Raw genomic sequence first — 20,592 nt, forward strand, 5'->3', positions numbered from 1 at the left:
TACCCTGCAATACCCTGCAACACTCTGCAATACCCTGCAACACTCTGCAATGCTCTGAAACACCCGCCAATACCCTGCAACACTCTGCAATACTCTGCAACACCCGCCAATACCCTGCAACACTCTGCAATGCTCTGCAACACCCGCTAATACCCTGCAACACTCTGCAATGCTCTGCAACACCCGCCAATACCCTGCAACACTCTGCAATACCCGCCAACACCCTGCAACACTCTGCAATGCTCTGCAACACCCACCAATACCCTGCAACACTCTGAAATGCTCTCCAACACCCGCCAATACCCTGCAACACTCTGCAATACTCTGAAACACCCGCCAATACCCTGCAATGCTCTGCAACACAATACTCTGCAACGCCATACTCGGAGATACCCTGCCATACTTGGAGATACCCAGCCATAGTCGGTGATACCCTGCAATACCCAGCCATAGACATCCCCCCCTCCCGCCACCCTCCGGTGCTTCTACCGACTCGCCAATACGATCAAAGCCAGAATATTTTTTTTTTTTCAGGCTTCCCAGCTTAGAGGTGAGATGCGGGGTCTTATTGACCCCATAGGGATGTTTACATTCCTTGTAATAGGAATAAAAGTGATCAAAAAATTTTTGGGGGAAAAAATGTCTAACTAAAATAAATAAAGTAAAATGAACAATAAAAAAAAAAAAAATTTTTAAAGCGCCCCTGTCCTCATGTGCTCGCATGCAGAAGCGAACGCATACGTAAGTCCCGCCCACATATGAAAACGGTGTTCAAACCACACATGTGAGGTATCGCTGCGAACGTTAGAGCGAGAGCAATAATTCTAGCCCTAGACCTGCTCTGTAACTCAAAACATATAACCAGTAAAAAAAATGTAAAGCGTCGCCTATGGGGATTTTTAAGTAGCGACGTTTGGCGCCATTCCACGAGCGTGTGCAATTTTGAAGAGTGACATGTTAGGTATCTATGTACTCAGCGTAACTTCATCTTTCACATTATGCAAAAATTGGGCTAACTTTACTGTGGTTTTTTTTCTTTAAGCACAAAACTGTTTTTTTTTTTCAAAAAAAAAACATTCGAAAAATTGCTGCACAAATACCGTGCGTGATAAAAAGTTGCAATGACCACCATTGTATTCTCCAGGGTGTTTGCTAAAAAACATATATAATGTTTTGGGATTCTATGTAATTTTCTAGCAAATAAATGATGGCGCTCCCTGCATGTTGGGCCTCTGTATGTGGCCACGCTGTGTAAAAGTCTCACACATGTGGTATCGCCGTACTCGGGAGTAATAGCAGAATGTGTTTTGGGGTGTAATTTGTGGTATGCATATGCTGTGTGTGAGAAATAAACTGATAATATGACAATTTTGTGAAAAATAAAAAAGTAAAAAAAATCTTGATTTTGCAAAGAATTGTGGGAAAAAATGACAACTTCAAAAAACTCATCATGCCTCTTACTAAATACCTTGGAATGGCTTCTTTCCAAAAAGGGGTCATTTGGGGGGTATTTGTACTTTTCTGGCATGTTAGGGTCTCAAGAATTGAAATAGGCCGTCAGTACTTCAGGTGTGATCTATTATTGGTGTAGTCATCAATGTCCCGTCTGAATTTTCCTAGTTTTCCTTGTATCATTAAATCTTCACTTTTCTTAGTGTTCATTTTAAACACCTTTAACCATTTACTGGGTACAGAAGAATGGGTCGAATATAGCTGGGAAATATTATTGGCAATCTTATTATGGAGAATGTGGTATCTTTGTTCTCTATGACTAATAAGGATTTGAATCCATTTCTGGGTACAGAAATCAGCAATCCCCTGCCACTCTATGCGCAAGTCTGTATCACGAAAGGAACAGTTTTTTAGAATCCGAAGTCCCCGAGGTGAAATTTTAGTTTGAAAGTACTGTTTCAGAAAGAAACAGTCCCACCATTGTTGATTGCCAGATTTTGTTAAGTCTTCTATTTGTTTCATCTGAGTACATGTGTCCCTGTACTTGGCCTCTGGCCACGTTCGGGAATGGACTTTAGAGCAAAAAAAGTTGGATGGGAAGAGGGTGTATATGTCATCTAATATATCATATTTATATTTTTCTATATGATCTATAATTTCCATCTTTAAAAATGCAATCATATATATGTATACATACACAAGATCTGTATGAAACAATATTGTGGTCGCTGTAGCAACAGAAAAATCAATAATATCAAAATTTGTATATATAGAGATATATAATATAGTAAAAAGAGGTAATGCAAGAGATACATGTACAGGGTTGATCTGCAGCACATCAAAAGAACTTTAAAGGGTATCTGAGAAATAGTAATAAGATGGAGCAAAAATCAATCACAGTCAAAAACCTCTATAATAAAAGGGGGGGGGGGGAGAAGGGAAAAGGGATCAAGGGAAATAAAAAAAAATATATATATATATATATATATATATATATATATATATATATATATATATACACACACACACACACACATGCACACACAAAAATACAGATAATGTCCACAAAGTTCCTTAGGTATGGTCCATAAAAGTTCAACTTCCTAACACCAGTGGCAGCAACTGTCTTGAGAGGAGAAGGACAACTCTCTAGGAAATATAATGTAGAAAAGACAAGAAGTGCGCCAAACTAAGTGTAGTATATAAAATTAATAACATTTAATATGATAAAAACCGCCGCCTCGTGGATGTCAAGATGATGGCAATAGGCAGTTTCAGGGCCGTCTAGCGTCCGGAGAGCCAGAAAACTGGAACCGGAAGTGCGTCTCAGCATGGAGCGCAAGCTCCGTATACCGAAAGTCTAGACGCGTTTCACAATATCCATTGTTATTATCATTTATTTATCAATATATTTCTCTCTTCCTCCCTTTATTTACCTTATTTTATTTTCATTTTTTATTATTTTCTATTTCTCATTCTTTATTTTTTATTTTATTTATCTTTTTCATAATTTTTTCCTATTTAATTTCTATTCTTTATTTTAGTAATCAATTCAGCTTATTTATCTATGCAATTGTGTCTATTTATCAACCTGCTGTGTGAAACAATCCTGCTCTCAATATAAATGCTTCCCCTGCTTCTCTGGCCGTTAGAACTGAGGAAACAATGGATATTGTGAAACGCGTCTTCTGATTGGTCGACACGTCACTTCTGGTATACGGAGCTTGCGCTCCACGCTGAGACGCACTTCCGGTTAGGGTTTTCTGGCTCTCCGGACGCTAGACGGCTCTGATACTGCCTATTGCCATCATCTTGAAATCCACGAGACGGCGGTTTTTACAAAACTAAGACTGCTACACTGAAGCCTCTACTGCTTAACATCTTTAACGGCCGTTCCAGCAATTTACCATTTTCGCTCCTCCAGATAGAAGTGGCTGTGATTACCCTCCCCTCCGCTATATTTTATGCCAGACTACTATGTCATTTTGTGAGTAGCCAATTGGCTGTGTGCTTTTATCATATTAAATGTTATTTCTTTTATATACTACACTTAGTTTGGCACACTTCTTGTCTTTTCTACATTATATTTCCTAGAGACAATGATCACCTTTGCTCTAGGTAACCCCCGCCCGATAGCTGAGCAAAAAAGCGCTTGCACTAAATAGCGTGCTTCCTGACTGGGAGCTGTGGAATTTTAGCAGCTGTATTAAAAGGTTTTAAATATAAAAATAAAACCACTACAAACGTCAAAAGAAAATCTACGAGATGAATGAATGAATCAATCCACCCATAGAAAAAACAGCGCGTATTACTCTATTAAAAGAAATGTTGTTCTGGTGCAATCTCATATTCTACGGTAAACATATGTGTATACTCCAATTATATATAAATAAATCATTCATATACAAAATTATTATTGTCCATAATAACTATCCATATGTCCAGTTTATACTATATACTAAAAATCGTCCCAGTGAGAAAAAAACTGAAACAAAGTTTTCTATTACAGTTCATAGGAAGCAAAACTGAAACAAAGTTTTCTGCCACAGTTCATGAGGGGTATACAGTGTAATCCTTCCTTAGCGTGACTAGACTTTCAACCATGAAATACAGTGTTCCCAAATTGCTGGGGGGTAATTAAAAGCCTGAAGCAACCCCCTTTAGTTTTATTCTTACCAGATCTGCCTGGTTTCACAAGCTTTCAGATATCACTCTTCATCGGCTGGATCTCATCCGCATCATAAGCACCAGGTGTTTCAAGATCTCGGAAAAAAGCAATTGCAAAGAGCACACATAGCGTAATTCTGTCTCGTAAAAAAAACTATTTATTTAAATAAAGAATATTGCACTCACAAACAAACAGTCCTTTAAAAACATTGGTTCATTCTACATGCATAGTTCTTTGCGATAGTCAGGAATAGGGAGAATGTTAACATCAGCCGCTACAGGTTGTTGCTATAAGATAGCTCACGGTTTTAGCTGTGCGTCTTTCCTCCCTCCTGTCAGTCTCTCTATGCTGCTATCGTATTCCACTATTCCACTATTAGGGTGGAAGTATACGATAGCAGCATAGAGAGACTGACAGGAGGGAGGAAAGACGCACAGCTAAAACCGTGAGCTATCTTATAGCAACAACCTGTAGCGGCTGATGTTAACATTCTCCCTATTCCTGACTATCGCAAAGAACTATGCATGTAGAATGAACCAATGTTTTTAAAGGACTGTTTGTTTGTGAGTGCAATATTCTTTATTTAAATAAATAGTTTTTTTACGAGACAGAATAAGGGTCCTTTCACACGGGGCGGATCAGTTCTGATCCGCCCCGTGGATGTCCGTTTGCTCAGCGGGGATCACTCCGCCGATCCCCGCTGAGCAGGGAGATGACAGGTCTGTCTCCGCACACTGTGCAGGGACGGACCTGTCACAGCGCCGCTCTCCCCTATGGGAGATCGGATGACGACGGACCGCAGTGCCCGTCGTCATCCGATCCGATCCGCAGACGGATGGAAAAATAGCTTTTTCCTCCGTCACACTTTTTCGGATCGGAGCGGGTCGGATGTCAGCGGACATGTCACCGCTGACATCCGACGCTCCATAGAGCTCTATGGAGCACCCGTTCAGGTCCGCCTGAAAAACTGACAGGCGGGCCTGAACGGGACGTTAGTGTGAAAGGGGCCTTACGCTATGTGTGCTCTTTGCAATTGCTTTTTTCCGAGATCTTGAAACACCTGGTGCTTATGATGCGGATGAGATCCAGCCGATGAAGAGTGATATCTGAAAGCTTGTGAAACCAGGCAGATCTGGTAAGAATAAAACTAAAGGGGGTTGCTTCAGGCTTTTAATTACCCCCCAGCAATTTGGGAACACTGTATTTCATGGTTGGAAGTCTAGTCACGCTAAGGAAGGATTACACTGTATACCCCTCATGAACTGTGGCAGAAAACTTTGTTTCAGTTTTGCTTCCTATGAACTGTAATAGAAAACTTTGTTTCAGTTTTTTTCTCACTGGGACGATTTTTAGTATATAGTATAAACTGGACATATGGATAGTTATTATGGACAATAATAATTTTGTATATGAATGATTTATTTATATATAATTGGAGTATACACATATGTTTACCGTAGAATATGAGATTGCACCAGAACAACATTTCTTTTAATAGAGTAATACGCGCTGTTTTTTCTATGGGTGGATTGATTCATTCATTCATCTCGTAGATTTTCTTTTGATATTTCCTAGAGAGTTGTGCTTCTCCTCTCAAGACAGTTGCTGCCACTGGTGTTAGGAAGTTGAACTTTTATGGACCATACCTAAGGAACTTTGTGGACATTATCTGTATTTTTGTGTGTATATATGTATATATATATATATATATATATATATATATATATATATATATATATATATATTTTTTTTTTTTTTTATTTCCCTTGATCCCTTTTCCCTCCCCCCCTTTTATTATAGAGGTTTTTGACGGTGATTGATTTTTGCGCCATCTTATTACTATTTCTCGGATGAACTTTTATGTGCTCAGGGACCATATCAGGCCCATTTGATCACTGACATCTATAGATTCCTTCATGACTCTACGCCTATTACAGACACATCCCACTCTTATATATGTGAAAATGGTCCCAGGTACTAAAACGTCCCATACTACTCCTGCAGAGGCAGAAAATCTGGGAAACTATTCCCAGGTGGTCGCAATGTGTGAACAGAAAGAGACTATAAGATACTACTTTTCTGGTATAAAATGCCTGAAATTATCCACAAATATGACCCTAAAACCCCTAGGGTGTGTTGGAGATGCCAGGGAGATATAGGTTCCCACTTCCATATTTTTGGGGAATGCCCCTTGATTCACTCATTTTGGTTGATGATTCAGACCTTTATCCAAGATCTGTTCGATATATCCCTCCCATTGGACCCTATGCACTTTTTATTGAGCCTGCCTATCCCTGGACTCTCCAAACATGCCCCAAAACTCGCTATCCTTATCCTACTAGCGGCTAAAAGAGCCATTCCTGTGTGATGGCTCTCTCCTACACCACCCGCTCTTTCCCAAGTCCTACAGGGACTAGAACAAATTTGCCGAATGGAATGTCTCACTGCAATAGTCCACAATACCCTTCCACAGTTCTCTAAAACTTGGGCTCTATGGGACCGTTCTGCACTTAATCCTGGTTCTAATGCCATGTACACACGACCGGACTTTTCGAGGGACAAGGTCCGACAGACTTTCGACGGAGTTCTGACGGAGTTCTGACAGAGTTCTGACGGACTTTCCAAATGAACGGACTTGGCCACACACAATCACACCAAAGTCCGACGGATTTGAACGTGATGACGTACGACTGCACTAGAATAAGGAAGTTCATAGCCAGTAGCCAATAGCTGCCCTCACGTCAGTTTTTGTCCGTCGGACTAGCATACACACGAGCGGATTTCTCGGTAGGAACTGGGTCCGGCGGAGTTCTGTCGGAAAAATTTGAAACATGTTCCATTTCTAAAGTCTGTCAGACTTTTGCAAATCAAAAGTCCGCTGCAGCCCACACACAATCGAATGGTCTGCCGGAATTGTTCCGTCGGACTTTTGATGTTGAAAAGTCTGGTCATGTGTACGCGGCATTACTCTATGCCCTCTAATGATATGTTAACTACCTGAATCTGTGTACCTACCTGCTAAACACTCTTCTACATGATAGCAATGTCCTAATTTCCCACCTCTATTGACATGCGTTTTTGCAGCGAACTGTGATATATGATGCAAGGTTCTACTGTTCCAGTAGTGCGATGACTGTACTGAATTTTTTTTTCTTTTTTTTATCTTTCCTTTTCATTTATGCTTTGTATTGTTTGCAAACCCTAATGTTCAATTGCACACCTTTAAATGTGTATTACTGTTATGCTATTGTTTTCAATAAAAATTATAATTAAAAAAAAAAAGACCTTCAGAATAGTAAACACAATATTCCGCGAGTTAATATGGAAAAGTTGACCCCCTAGGATAAATTTAGAACATTTCCAACGCCAAAAGGTGGAAGGTGACCTTGCGTTGCCAAACCCCTGGCTGTACTATTTGGCTTCTCAGTTGCAGCACTTGATAGGCACCAGGCACCATGGTCCCAGAGGGGAAACACACTAATGGAACCCCCAGCGCCTCAGAGAACATTATGCTGCATACAGTGGGTGGGAAATCTATTCCAACTTCCCTTGAGGCACTGGCCTTCGGTATATGGGCTAACGATTCTTACCCCGAACTAGCAAAACTACCGCATAAGGAGAGGTGGCGGAGGAGTGGCGTGCTCTACCTGACACAAATAATCAGCAATGGTAAACTACTGCCCTTTGATATCTTGAGAGAAAAATATAAGTTGCTGGCGCATATGCATTTTTACTATATGCAACTCAAGCATGCCTTTATAGCCCAATCAAGGGTCTCCAAGTGGCGGGTGGATGTAGCGCCCTTTCTCTCCCAGCTTAAAGCGGCGGAAAACTCTAAAAGGTTCATCTCGCAAAGCTACACCACACTTCTAAGCAAGTTTCTGGTGAAACACCCCTTGACAGTCAAAAGAAAATGGGAATTAGATGTAGGACCCCTGGAGGACGAACAGTGGGCGGAAGTACTACAGTCAGTGGCGCAAAGACTTACACAACTGTACACACTACTGAGCGTATACTACACACCTCACAGGTTGCACTCTATGGGACTAACACCGACACCTATGTATACTAGATGTGAAAGGGACCATGGGGACTTAATACACATGATGTGGCGCTGTCCCAAACTCCATGTATATTGGAGGGGGTGATTGGCACCCTGAGCACAGTGTTCCTGTTGTCAGTCCCCTGGGACCCCAGGTGCTGCATTTTGGATTTGCTGGATGAACTGGAGTGGGAACCCCATACCAGAGAGGCCTTGTCTAGGGAGCACTTCATGGCCCGCAAATTGATAATGCTACACTGGAAATCAGATTCACCTCCGATGGTCAAGGAATGGACCACTACACTAGGCAATATGCTAAGAATGGAAAAAATCATATATCAGCATAGAGGATGTTCACATAAATTTGAAAAACCGTGGGGGCCATGGCTGGATACCCCAGGTCTCGCTCCAGATGACCTTGTCATGGACAGACTTCTTGGTCCTGGTGTGGGCTAACTGCAATACTAAAGCCATATTACCACTTGTATGGATAAGATACAGTGCATTGTTTGGTATACTGGATGAATAACGGTTCAAGGTTGTGGATATTGTGGTGCGGGGGGGGGGGGGGAATTTACATGTACTCAAGAAAACTATATCTTCGGTCTTCGGGTCACTTGGTACTGTATTTCACTGTCATGTGCATTCTGAATATGGATAACTGGACTGTATGCCTTTATTACCGAATAAAGTTACCGAATAAAGTTCATTATATCACCCACCGCGCCTCGATTTCAAAACAAGGCATGGTGGTGTCTATTGGTGTAAACACAATGCATCTCTCATAGGAAGACCGGAACTCAACAGCCTTCACATAGGGAGACTCCACCCACCTCAAAGGATGTCAATAAAGCGCAACCATCTTTCAGATAGACATCACAAAAAATAGGATATCGTAAAAAATATGAATATTAGAACGATAAGAATAAAATGAAAAGAAGCACATTTTACATTGGTAAATGTACTCCAGTTGCGGCCATACTACAAAGAGGGGTCATCATTTCATAGCAAGGCTTAGTTCGTAGATGTCACTAAACCTAGCCTCATGTTTACAATGATGCTCAGTCAGCGCATTTATCATATGACCAAGCCTCGCTTTCGTAGCGAGGCTTCACTAATGCTTTTATTAACATCACATCCGTGAAGCTCTCCAGGCTTCCTTTTAAATTTTAAATTTTTGATTCAGGCGATCTCTAAATCAGTATGTAAATTATTCTTTGACGCTTTGGACACTTTGTTTGATGACTATATGGAGTATACATTTTTCACTTCCAGGGCTGATACCGGAAATTACGCTATACGGAAGTCCTGCGGTGGTTTAAACATTTTGAGGTCACCATTCCTATTTAAGCGATGCTGCTGGGGGATCCACACCCCAGATGACGACTGTGTGAGTCTAAATGCGTCGGGTGGACCTGCCAGCAGATATCGCTTTACTACCATTTTACACGCTGTATATGTTTATGGAAATGTGAATAATCTACGTTATTTATTAAAATCATTTCTAAATGGGATCACGCTATGTGAGTTTTTTATTTGCATGACTTATGCGTGAAATACCAAGCTTCTATCTCCTATTTGAAGTCCTGGAATTGTATGGTGCCTGCCATTGATGGTTTAAAGACACAAATATAGTCATCGGGTTCATTCAATTGACAAGCCTTTTTGACTTGGGTGGTGTAAGCCCCGCCAGGTCAACATCATCTGGTAAGCCTCCCTCTTATCACAGTGGTGGTGGTGTTTTCCCCTTTTTCTTAAAGAGCTATACTTGGGATTGAACCTTCACATCTATTCACTTGTTTATGAAGTCACTTGGATTTTAGTAACAATGTGCATTTTGAAGAATGTGCGTTGAAGGACTATTTGGATATTCCTGATAGACTTTTTTGCATATGTTCACTTTTTTGGTGGATTCACTTGTTATTCTTTGGAGATTCAAATATTGTTTTGTATTTATATGCTTTTTCAATGGTTCACGTTCACATTGTGCCATTATAGAGAATTGTAACATAGCGTTGCACTTTTTTTCACATTTATATTGATGCTTTTGGTCTATAGCAGTGTTGGCTGCTAGGTTAGATAATATAATTTCGTTTTGATTCCACTGTGCAGTATATACACATTTTTTAGTTTTCACAATTATAATGTTTCTTAACCACTTGCCGACCGCATCAAACCGATATACGTAGACATAAGGGCTTGTACAGGTAAACTAACGTACCTGTAAGTGGCCCTTTAAAAGGGGGCCAGTGGACACGTGCATGCCTGCTACAAGCTCCGTGAGTCGGGTCGCAGGTCCCATGGACTCGATCGCCGTGGGGATACCCCCGATTCCCTCATTGAGAGAAAGAACGGGGAGATGCTAATGTAAACCAGCATCTCCCCGTTCTACCTAGTGACAGTGTCACTTATCTCTGCTCCCTGTGATCGGAAGCAGAGATCAGCGACGTGTCCCATGCCCCCCACAGTTAGAAACACTCCCCAGGACACACTTAACCCTTACACTGCCCCCTAGTGGTTTATCCCTTCACTGCCAGTGTCATTTACACAGAAATCAGGGCATTTGCATAGCACTGATTGCTGTATAAATGACAATGGTCCCAAAAATGAGTCAAAAATGTCCAATGTGTCCGCCATAATGTCGCAGTCATGATAAAAATTGCTAATCACCGCCATTACTACTAAAAAAAATCCATAAAATTAATAAAAATGCCATAAAACTATCCCCTATTTTGCACACGGTATAACTGCGCAAACCAATCAATAAACGCTTATTGCAATTTTTTTTTACCAAAAACATGTAGAAGAATACGTACCGGCCTAAACTGAGGAAAAAAATGTTTTTTATATATTTTTGGGGGATATTTATTATAGCAAAATGTAAAAAAAATGCGTTTTCAAAATTGTCGCTTTTTTTATTTATAGAGCAAAAAATTAAAACCGCAGGGGTAATCAAATACCACCAAAAGAAAGCTCTATTTGTGGGAGAAAAAGGGCGTCAATTTTGTTTGGGAGCCACGGCGCATGACTGCGCAATTGTCAGTTAAAGCAACGCAGTGCCGAATCGGTCAGGAAGGGGGTAAATTCTTCTGGGGCCGAAGTGGTTAAGAAATCATTTTAACAACACCAATTTGCAAATGAAATGCTAACACATGTCTGCTTGATATAATGTATATTTTTTAATATATTTACTGTTTTATTTTTACAGATCTGCATTTAGCAATGTATCTCCAAAATATTCTCCTGTGCTTGATTGCGTCCCTTGTCTTATCCACATGCAATCGCGTCTATGTTCATCCGTTCAACCTATTTGCATACAACAAAAGTGAATGTGAACATATACAAACACAAAATGACACAATTGAAAAAACATTCCTGCCAATCCCTATTGAAACAGAGATCACATCTGAAGAAAAAATCTGGAAAGTCAAGACATACCAGGGAAAATATCATTTTGGTTACCTTGAAAGCTTTCTGACTTCACTTATTAATGATTTGGGTCTTCGAGCCTTTGAGGCTTTGAAAGGAATACATACAAGTAACACTATCCTTCTACCCTCAGCAAATTTTTATTGGTCAATGGTGTCCTTTTATCTTGGAGCTTCTGGAGAAACTGCTATCAGTTTGCAGAAACTTCTAGGGTTTGAACATCCATCTGGAAGCACAAGCTGCACTTCTCAAGTAAATGGTTTGAAAATAATATCAAAATTGAAAACCATTGACAGTGCTCTCTTTTCTAAAAATGGCAGCATTTCAGTGTGGAAAACAGTCTCCATTTTTGTCTCTCCAGGGGTTCCTTTGTCTGAAAATTTTATTCATGACTTGGGACCATCTGCTGATCATTTGTATACAAGAGCTGTAAACTTCACAGATTCAGCAACGTCAGTACATTTAGTCAATGAGTTTTTGGATACTCGACTACCCAAAAAAACTAAATCTGGACTGACATCGTTTGATGAAGCATCTAATGTTATGTACATTAGCCATGTTTATTACAAAGGTAGGTAAATCTGTTTCCAAGTTCTGAATAATTAAGACGGATTTTAGCATGGTCAGCACAATGTAAGAATGATAATCAAATCTTGTAATAGTTTATCAATATACATGTATATGAAGAAAACCATTAAAGTGCACATAACCAATGACTTCTTCAACAGACTAGCTACATTTAATACTTGAGTAAATTCTTTGTGTAGAAAGGACTATGATACTCATACCAATAGATCACATCTATGGTATGTCTCAGAAAATATCAGATTTCCTTCCACTGAGATGTTGGCTGTTCAGTCACTGACCAGAGGAGGAGCTGTGAGGAGGGCGCTGCACACCACAGGAGAAGCAGCTAAAGTTTCTGGGCACGGGAGCATGGGCACCGGGGAGCGAGAGGACTGAGGCTCAACTTACTGATTGGTGGAGCAGTGCGGGAGTGGGAGCTGAGGAGGCAAAGGACAGGGGCAGAGACACTAACAGGAAGAGCTGCATACCACGTGAACAGGTGTGCAGTGGGAGCAGGGACACACTGACAGGTAAGTGTGGGGATAGGGACTGAGGAGCAGCCGACAGGAGAATGTGGGTGACTTTGGATAACTTGGAGTACTGAATATCGACTCTGAGTACTTGTTATTGACTTGGAGTACTGGGTACTTACTTGAAGTGCTAAGTAGTGACTCGGAGTACAGACTGATAAGTTGGGTACTAGATAGTGTTTTGGAGTTCTGGGAGTGTCTTAGAATAACATGGAGTATTGGGGGTAACTGTGAGTAATTTGAAACAATGTGGATTACTGGGAGTAACTTAGAGTAGCTGTAGCACAAGGAGTAACTTAGAGTACTGTAGAGCAGTGTTTCTCAACTCCAGTCCTTAAGGCGCCCCAGCAGGTCATGTATTTAGGCTTTCCATTATTTTGCACAGGGGATTTGATCAGTTTCACTGATTAGTAATTACCACAGCTGTTTCATATGAGGGAAATCCTGAAAACATGACCTGTTGGGGCACCTTGAGGACTAGAATTGAGAAACAATGGTGTAAAGTATTGAGAGTAACCATTTAATATCCCCATTAGTGTAGTGGGTAAAATGCCCAACAGGATTGGTGATGTGACCCAGTGCCAGGGGCGGATCCAGAGTCTAGTCTCGGGAGGGGCACTGCTATAAAATATGTTTTTTTGGGGCAATTTATATGGGAAATGGCTGGTATTGGCGCTTTAATCATTACGGCACCATGGTTGTTATGGTGTCAGGATGATTGAAGCGCATTATTTCTATTAATACATTGTAATATAAAATTAAATGGTTCAACTCACCATAATGCAGAATCAGTGGGAGCCCTGAGGGTGTCATTTGCCATGTCGCCTGTCACCAAATGCGGATTGTCACTTGCCACGTCACTTGTCACCAAATGCGGATTGTTACTTGCCACGTCACCTTCCACACATTGCGGATTGCCACTTGCCATGTCACCTGCCACACATTGCGGATTGTCACTTGCCACGTTGCCTGCCACACATTGCGGATTGCCACTTGCCACGTAGCCTGCCACACATTGCGGATTGTCACTTGCCACATCACCTGCCACACATTGCGGATTGTCACTTGCCACGTCGATTGCCACCAGATGCGGATTGCCACGTAGCCTGCCACACATTGCAGATTGTCACTTGCCACGTCGCCTGCCACCAGATGCGGATTGCCACGTAGCCTGCCACACATTGCGGATTGTCACTTGCCACGTCACCTGCCACACATTGCTGATTGTCACTTGCCACGTCGCCTTCCACACATTGCGGATTGTCATTTGCCACGTCGCCTTCCACACATTGCTGATTGTCACTTGCCACGTCGCCTTCCACACATTGCGGATTGTCATTTGCCACGTCGCCTTCCACACATTGCAGATTGTCACTTGCCACGTCACCTGCCACACATTGCGGATTGTCACTTGCCATGTAGCCTGCCACACATTGCAGATTGTCACTTGCCATGTCGCCTGCCACACATTGCGGATTGTCACTTGCCATGTCGCCTTCCACACATTGCAGATTGTCACTTGCCACGTCGCCTTCCACACATTGCGGATTGCCACTTGCCACGTCACCTGCCACACATTGCGGATTGTCACTTGCCATGTAGCCTGCCACACATTGCAGATTGTCACTTGCCACGTCGCCTGCCACACATTGCGGATTGCCACTTGCCACGTAGTCTGCCACACATTGCAGATTGTCACTTGCCACGTAGCCTGCCACACATTGCGGATTGTCACTTGCCCAGTCGCCTTCCACACATTGCGGATTGCCACTTGCCACGTAGTCTGCCACACATTGTGGATTGCCACTTGCCACGTAGCCTGCCACACATTGCGGATTGCCACGTAGCCTGCCACACATTGCGGATTGCCACTTGCCACGTAGCCTGCCACACTTTGCGGATTGTCACCTACTGTGTCACTTTTCTGCTAAGGTGTTCTTTTGTTGAGTCCAGAGGGAAGATAGGCAGCAGAGAGATGATGTAATCTCTCTGCTGCACACAGCTTCCCGCACAGTGAGGGTGGAACTGGAGGGATGCAGGGCGGTGAGAGATGATGTCATCTCCCTGCTCCCCTGCCTGCTGGCTTCCTGATTGGCCAGCAGCCCTCCTAAGCTGCCCAGCTGCCCCCCCCCTCACCCGTCCACTCAGCGCAATCACCCACGGAACCGGCCGCGCTGGCACCTGCGGAACCGGCCACGGAACCGGCCGCGCTGGCACCCGCGGAACCGGCCGCGCTGGCACCCGCGGAACCGGCCGCGCTGGTACCCGCAGAACCGGCCGCGATTGCACCCACGGAACCGGCCACGCTGTCATCAGCTGGCGGTATTCTCGGAGGGGGCAATTGCCCCATTGCCCCCCCTGGATCCGCCCCTGCCCAGTGCACATCTTGCTCCATGTATGCGTTCCTTGAAGAGCCATTTGTTCGAGGGTGAATACTGCTATGCGAGATGTCAGCGAGTTGTTTTTATGGAATCCCAAATCTTGCATCTAGAGAATCACGTGGCAACACTGCGCAGCATCAACAAAAGGAGTTTGGGCATTGCCCAGCAGGTGCTGGTAGAGGCCAGTATAGATCGGGGTGGAGATATGGAGGTACAGTATGTAGCTGGGTGAAAGTTAGAAGGAGGGGTAGAGGGAAGAGCCTTGGGGAGGCCAGTCCTGAGTTGGTATAGCCCAACAAATATGCCAAGTTGCATGATGTTGGGGATATCAGCTCAGGGGTGGCATTGCCAGAGTCAGCGCCCTCCCCTAGCTACCAGGAAAATGACTGCTCAGGTCAGGAGGGGGCCAAGCATACAGGCAAGGTTAGACAGGTACTGGTTATAGGGGACCTAATTATTAAAAGGACAGATAGGTTGCCAGACGGTATGGTGTTTACTGGGCACTCGAGTTTGACACGTCACAGATCGGATGGGCCGATTATTGGGTGGTGCTGGGGAGGACCCAGCTGTCATGGTACACATTGGTACCAATGACAAAGGAAGAGGAAGGTGGAACATCCTTAACACACACAAACCACCATCCTCGTCCTTTATCGATAACTGCTACAATAGATTAAATAAAAACATATCTCCACACATGAGAACACTGAAAATAACTGTCTTTAATTGTACAGACTGAAAATACTCTGTAATGCAGAAAATACCTTTTAAAGATTATAGCAGTAAGAAACTCCCTACAATTTTTTAGTTCTAACTTTTCTTTTGGTAAACTCATCGACAATATCTTTGTAGGACCAAGTATTTAAAAGTTCTGACGCAATGGCAAGTAAAGCTAAACTGTTCAGTCTTTCTTGACCCAAAGATGATCGTAAATAGTTCTTTATGCAAATACATTCATTCATTTTTATGCACCACAGCTCAGTTGCAGTGCATAGAAACAGTATGCATTTTCACCACACTGCTCAGGACGCGGTGGCGCTGTTGCAGTGTGAACAGGACACATAGAAAACAATTGTTTTCTATCGCCATTTCAGAGACCTGTGTTTTGCTAGTGCAAAAATCATAGACCCCCTTTTACATCAGTGTCTTCAGCCGTCCCTTCACGTCACTGACCCCCTTTTACATCAGTGTCATCAGTCCCCCCTTTACATCACATACCCTCCTTTACATCACATACCCCCCTTTACATCACGACCCCCTTTTACATCAGTGTCCTTACCCCCCCTTATGTCACATCCCCCCGCCTCATCACAGACCCCCCATCACAGACCCCCATTACAGACTGACCCATCACAGACCCTCCCATCACAGACTGATCCCTCAAATCACAGACCCCTCATTACAGACTGACCCATCACAGACTGACCCCCATAACTGAGTGACCCATCACAGACCCTCCCATCGCAGACTGACCCCCCAAATCACAGACCCCTCATTACATACTGACCCCCCATCACAGACCACCAGTACAGACTGACCTGACCCATAGCAGACCCCCATCATAGACTGACCCCCCCATCACAGACCCCCCATCACAGACTGACCCCCCATCACAAACTGGTCCTGACCCATCCCAGACTGACCCCTAAAATCACAGACTGACCCCCCACATCACAGACTGAGCCCCCATCACTGTCCTCTCTCAATATCAAACTCCTTTACAGCACAGTACTCCCCTCTCCCCAAAGAACCCTACTTTATTCACACAAGACATGGAGCCTGGCCGCTCTGGACAATGGGTGGGACTTTTCGCGTTAAGTGAGTGATTTATTGCAGGGACCACCCCGCCTACCAACCAATCACCCACTTCTTCATTTAAAAAGTCCTGCCCTTTTTCTAGAGAGGCCGCACTTCATGTTTTGTGTGGATAAGACAGGCAGTGTGGGGAGGGGGCAGTGCAGTGATATTAAAGAAGACACGGATCTGCCACACCTGCCATGCTGCTATGTTAGTGCGGGGGGCAGCCGAGAAGGTGCCGCCACCGCCCCTTTACCACTGCGTCCCCAAGGCCTGGCCTCGGTGGCCTTGTGGGATATCCAGCCCTGAGTGTATATGCTGTGAGTCACATAAAACATAGTTGCCAACATTTCAAAAAAGTTCCAGTGACACCTTTTTTGCTGTGCATTCAACAAGCCATTGTAGTATGTACTTTGTGTTTTTATGAGAGACATTCACTTCACTGCAGAGGGTATGATGGTATGTGTAGGAAAGGATTACGGAGTGTATGACAGCGGGTAGTATGTTTAGAAGAGGACTGATTAGGGTGCAATGGTGACCAGTATTTTCAGGCGTGGAGTGTGGAGGGTATGGTGGCGGGTAGTATATGATGGCAGTTAGAATGTGCAGGTGAAGTGTGCACACCACATGCCTAGGCTCATCCTTGCACCTTAACACCCCCCCCCCCCCCACACACACACACACCTCCTCCTTGCACATGTTTGCACTCCGAACTGTAATCCCTTCACGTTTACCATTGGACATCCCATTTACTCACCTTTTGCAGGACAGGCAGATATCAGACTCAGTGACAGGTAGGGTGTGTTTACATCCCCAATGTTGGCAGCATTCAGCAGAGGTAATGGTAGAGTTTGATATACCTATGAATGCGCCCTTGATTCACATATCAATACCGCCTGCAGCCCGCAATTTACATATCAATGCCTTCTGCTGCCCACAATTTACATATCAATGCTGCCTGCCATATGCAATTTACATATCGATGCTGCCTTCCATCCGTGATTTATATATCAATGCTGTCTGCCGTACGTTATTTGCATATCAATACAGCCAGCGATTTAAATATCAATCATGTGTGCACCCACAGAGCAGGGCAGCATCGGTGGGTAACTGGGCATCTTAAGGTAGGGTCCTGGAGCTACAGCTCCAATAGCCCCTATGTTAATCAGGCCCTGGGGATGGATGGCACCTTAATGGGAAGTGTGCAGCTCAGGTGAGGAAGAGGATGGGCAAGAAGTTGGATGGGTTTTTAAACTAGGGGTTTTAGAAGAAGAGATAGCCGGAAGTGAGCAAAGGACAGAACGTATTAGTGGAGACACTGTGATATTATATATCCATAACATCTAATCCCAGCGTGAATGAGTGGACAAATCAAAAACGTAGCCTCAGAATACCTAAGGGGAAAAATATGCACCCGTACAAAACTCAGGGGCATGTTCACAAATGCCAGGAGCATAGCTAAAAAAAAAAAAATAGAGGAACTGGAGCTTCTGTTACATGAGGAGGATGTGGACTTCGTGGCAATAACATAAACTTGGTTTGATAGCTCATATGACTGGCTGGCAAATATCCATTGGTATTCCTTGTATCAGAGGGACAGGGAGGGTAGAAGAGGGAGAAGGGTATGTCTATATATCAAGATTGATTTACTGGTGGAAGAGAGGAATGACATCAGTGATGGGGTAAGGGGGAGGTAGAGTCCATATGGGTGGAACTCCAAAGAGAAGTAAGTGGGAAATTAATAGAGGCGATATGTTATAGGCCCCCTAACCTGAAGGAATATGAGGAGTTGGATCTCCTTTCACAGTTAGAAACAGTGGTGAGGCAGGGAAATGTCATTGTGATGAGGAACTTCAACTACCCCGATAATGACTGGGCAGAAGGGACAGCCCACTCATTGAAGGCACGTCAATTCTTGAATGTCTTACAGGACAATTTTATGTCCCAATTGAATGAATGGGTGCAAGGAGACAATTCCCAATAAGAGAGTCTCCACGACAAGGGAAAAATAGACTATCGTGGTACCCTGAACAGATATAAATAAAAATCCTTTATTAATATAAATTCAAAATAAAGTATCTAGATATAATAGTAATCGCTGTGAAAAATTGTACAAATTTGATAACATGACACTGGTACTCAAATACACTATATGATGGTGATTGGGAGTTGTATGATTGGCCTCAGTGCACGATCGTCCTCAACATGTTTTGTGGCCATAAACTGCTTCGTCAGGAGGAGCACAATATACAGTCTATAAATAGGATGATAAGATTGACATATTAACCACTTTCAGACCGGACCATTTTGCTGGTAAATGACCAGAGGTCTTTTTACACTTTGGCACTGCGCTGCTTTAACTGGTAATTGCGCGGTCATGCAATGTTGTACCCAAACAAAATTTGCGTCCTTTTCTTCCCACAAATAGAGCTTTCTTTTGATGGTATTTGATTGCCTCTGCGATTTTTATTTTTTGCGATATAAACGTAAAAAGACCGCAAATTTTGAAAAAAAATGATATTTTCTACTTTTTGTTATTAGAAAAATCCAATAAACTCAATTTTAGTCATACATTTAGGCCAAAATGTATTCAGCCACATGTCTTTGGTAAAAAAAAAGTCAATAATTGTATATTTATTGGTTTGCGCAAAAGTTGTCACATCTACAAACTAAGGTACGTTTTCTGGAATTTACGCAGCTTTTAGTTTACGACTGCCTATCTCATTTCTTGAGGTGCTAAAATGGCAGGGCAGTACAAAACCCCCCCAAATGACCCCATTTTGGAAAGTAGACCCCCTAAGGAAATTGATAAGAGGCATGTTGAGCCCATTGAATATTTTATTTTTTTGCCTCAAGCGATTGAATAATGACAAAAAAAAAATTTTTTTTTTTTTTTTACACAAAGTTGTCACTAAATGATATATTGCTCACACATGCTATGGGCGTATGTGAAATGACACCCCAAAATAAATTCTGCTGCTTCTCCTGAGTACGGGGATACCACATATGTGGGACTTTTTGGGAGCCTAGCCGCGTACGGGGCCCCGAAAACCAAGCACCGCCTTCAGGCTTTCTAAGGGCGTAAATTTTTGAGTTCACTTCTCACTACCTATTACAGTTTTGAAGGCCATAAAATGCCAAGATGGCACAAAACCCCCACAAATGACCCCATTTTAGAAAGTAGACACCCCAAGCTATTTGCTGAGAGGCATGTTGAGTTCATGGAATATTTTATATTTTGCCACAAGTTGCGGGAAAATTACAAACTTTTTTTTTTTTTTTTTTTTTTTCACAAAGTTGTCACTAAATGATATATTGCTCACACATGCCATGGGCATATGTGAAATGACACCCCAAAATAAATTCTGCTGCTTCTCCTGAGTACGGGGATACCACATATGTGGGACTTTTTGGGAGCCTAGCCGCGTACGGGGCCCCGAAAACCAAGCACCGCCTTCAGGCTTTCTAAGGGCGTAAATATTTGACTTCACTCCTCACTACCTATTACAGTTTTGAAGGCCATAAAATGCCAAGATGGCACAAAACCCCCACAAATGACCCCATTTTAGAAAGTAGACACCCCAAGCTATTTGCTGAGAGGCATGTTGAGTCCATGGAATATTTTATATTTTGCCACAAGTTGCGGGAAAATTACAAACTTTTTTTTTTTTTTTTTTTTTTTCACAAAGTTGTCACTAAATGATATATTGCTCACGCATGCCATGG

The 20,592-nt window shown here is 42.9% G+C and overlaps 1 protein-coding gene across 2 annotated transcripts in view; it reads left to right on the plus strand.

Annotated features, from left to right (window-relative positions):
* The window catches only part of AGT (angiotensinogen), a 257,507-nt gene that overhangs the window by 107,585 nt on the left and 129,330 nt on the right, over window positions 1-20,592 (plus strand). For both annotated transcript variants that reach the window (XM_077486566.1, XM_077486567.1), the window contains one exon: window positions 11,371-12,162. In XM_077486566.1, coding sequence (XP_077342692.1) covers window positions 11,385-12,162 — 778 coding nt within the window. In that variant the 5' untranslated portion in view covers window positions 11,371-11,384. The remainder of the gene's footprint in view (window positions 1-11,370; window positions 12,163-20,592) is intronic.

This window comes from Lithobates pipiens, unplaced genomic scaffold (assembly GCF_037356315.1).
Source record: "Lithobates pipiens isolate NorthernLeopardFrog02 unplaced genomic scaffold, aLitPip1_a1.2 Scaffold_18, whole genome shotgun sequence".
Taxonomy (NCBI): domain Eukaryota; kingdom Metazoa; phylum Chordata; class Amphibia; order Anura; family Ranidae; genus Lithobates; species Lithobates pipiens.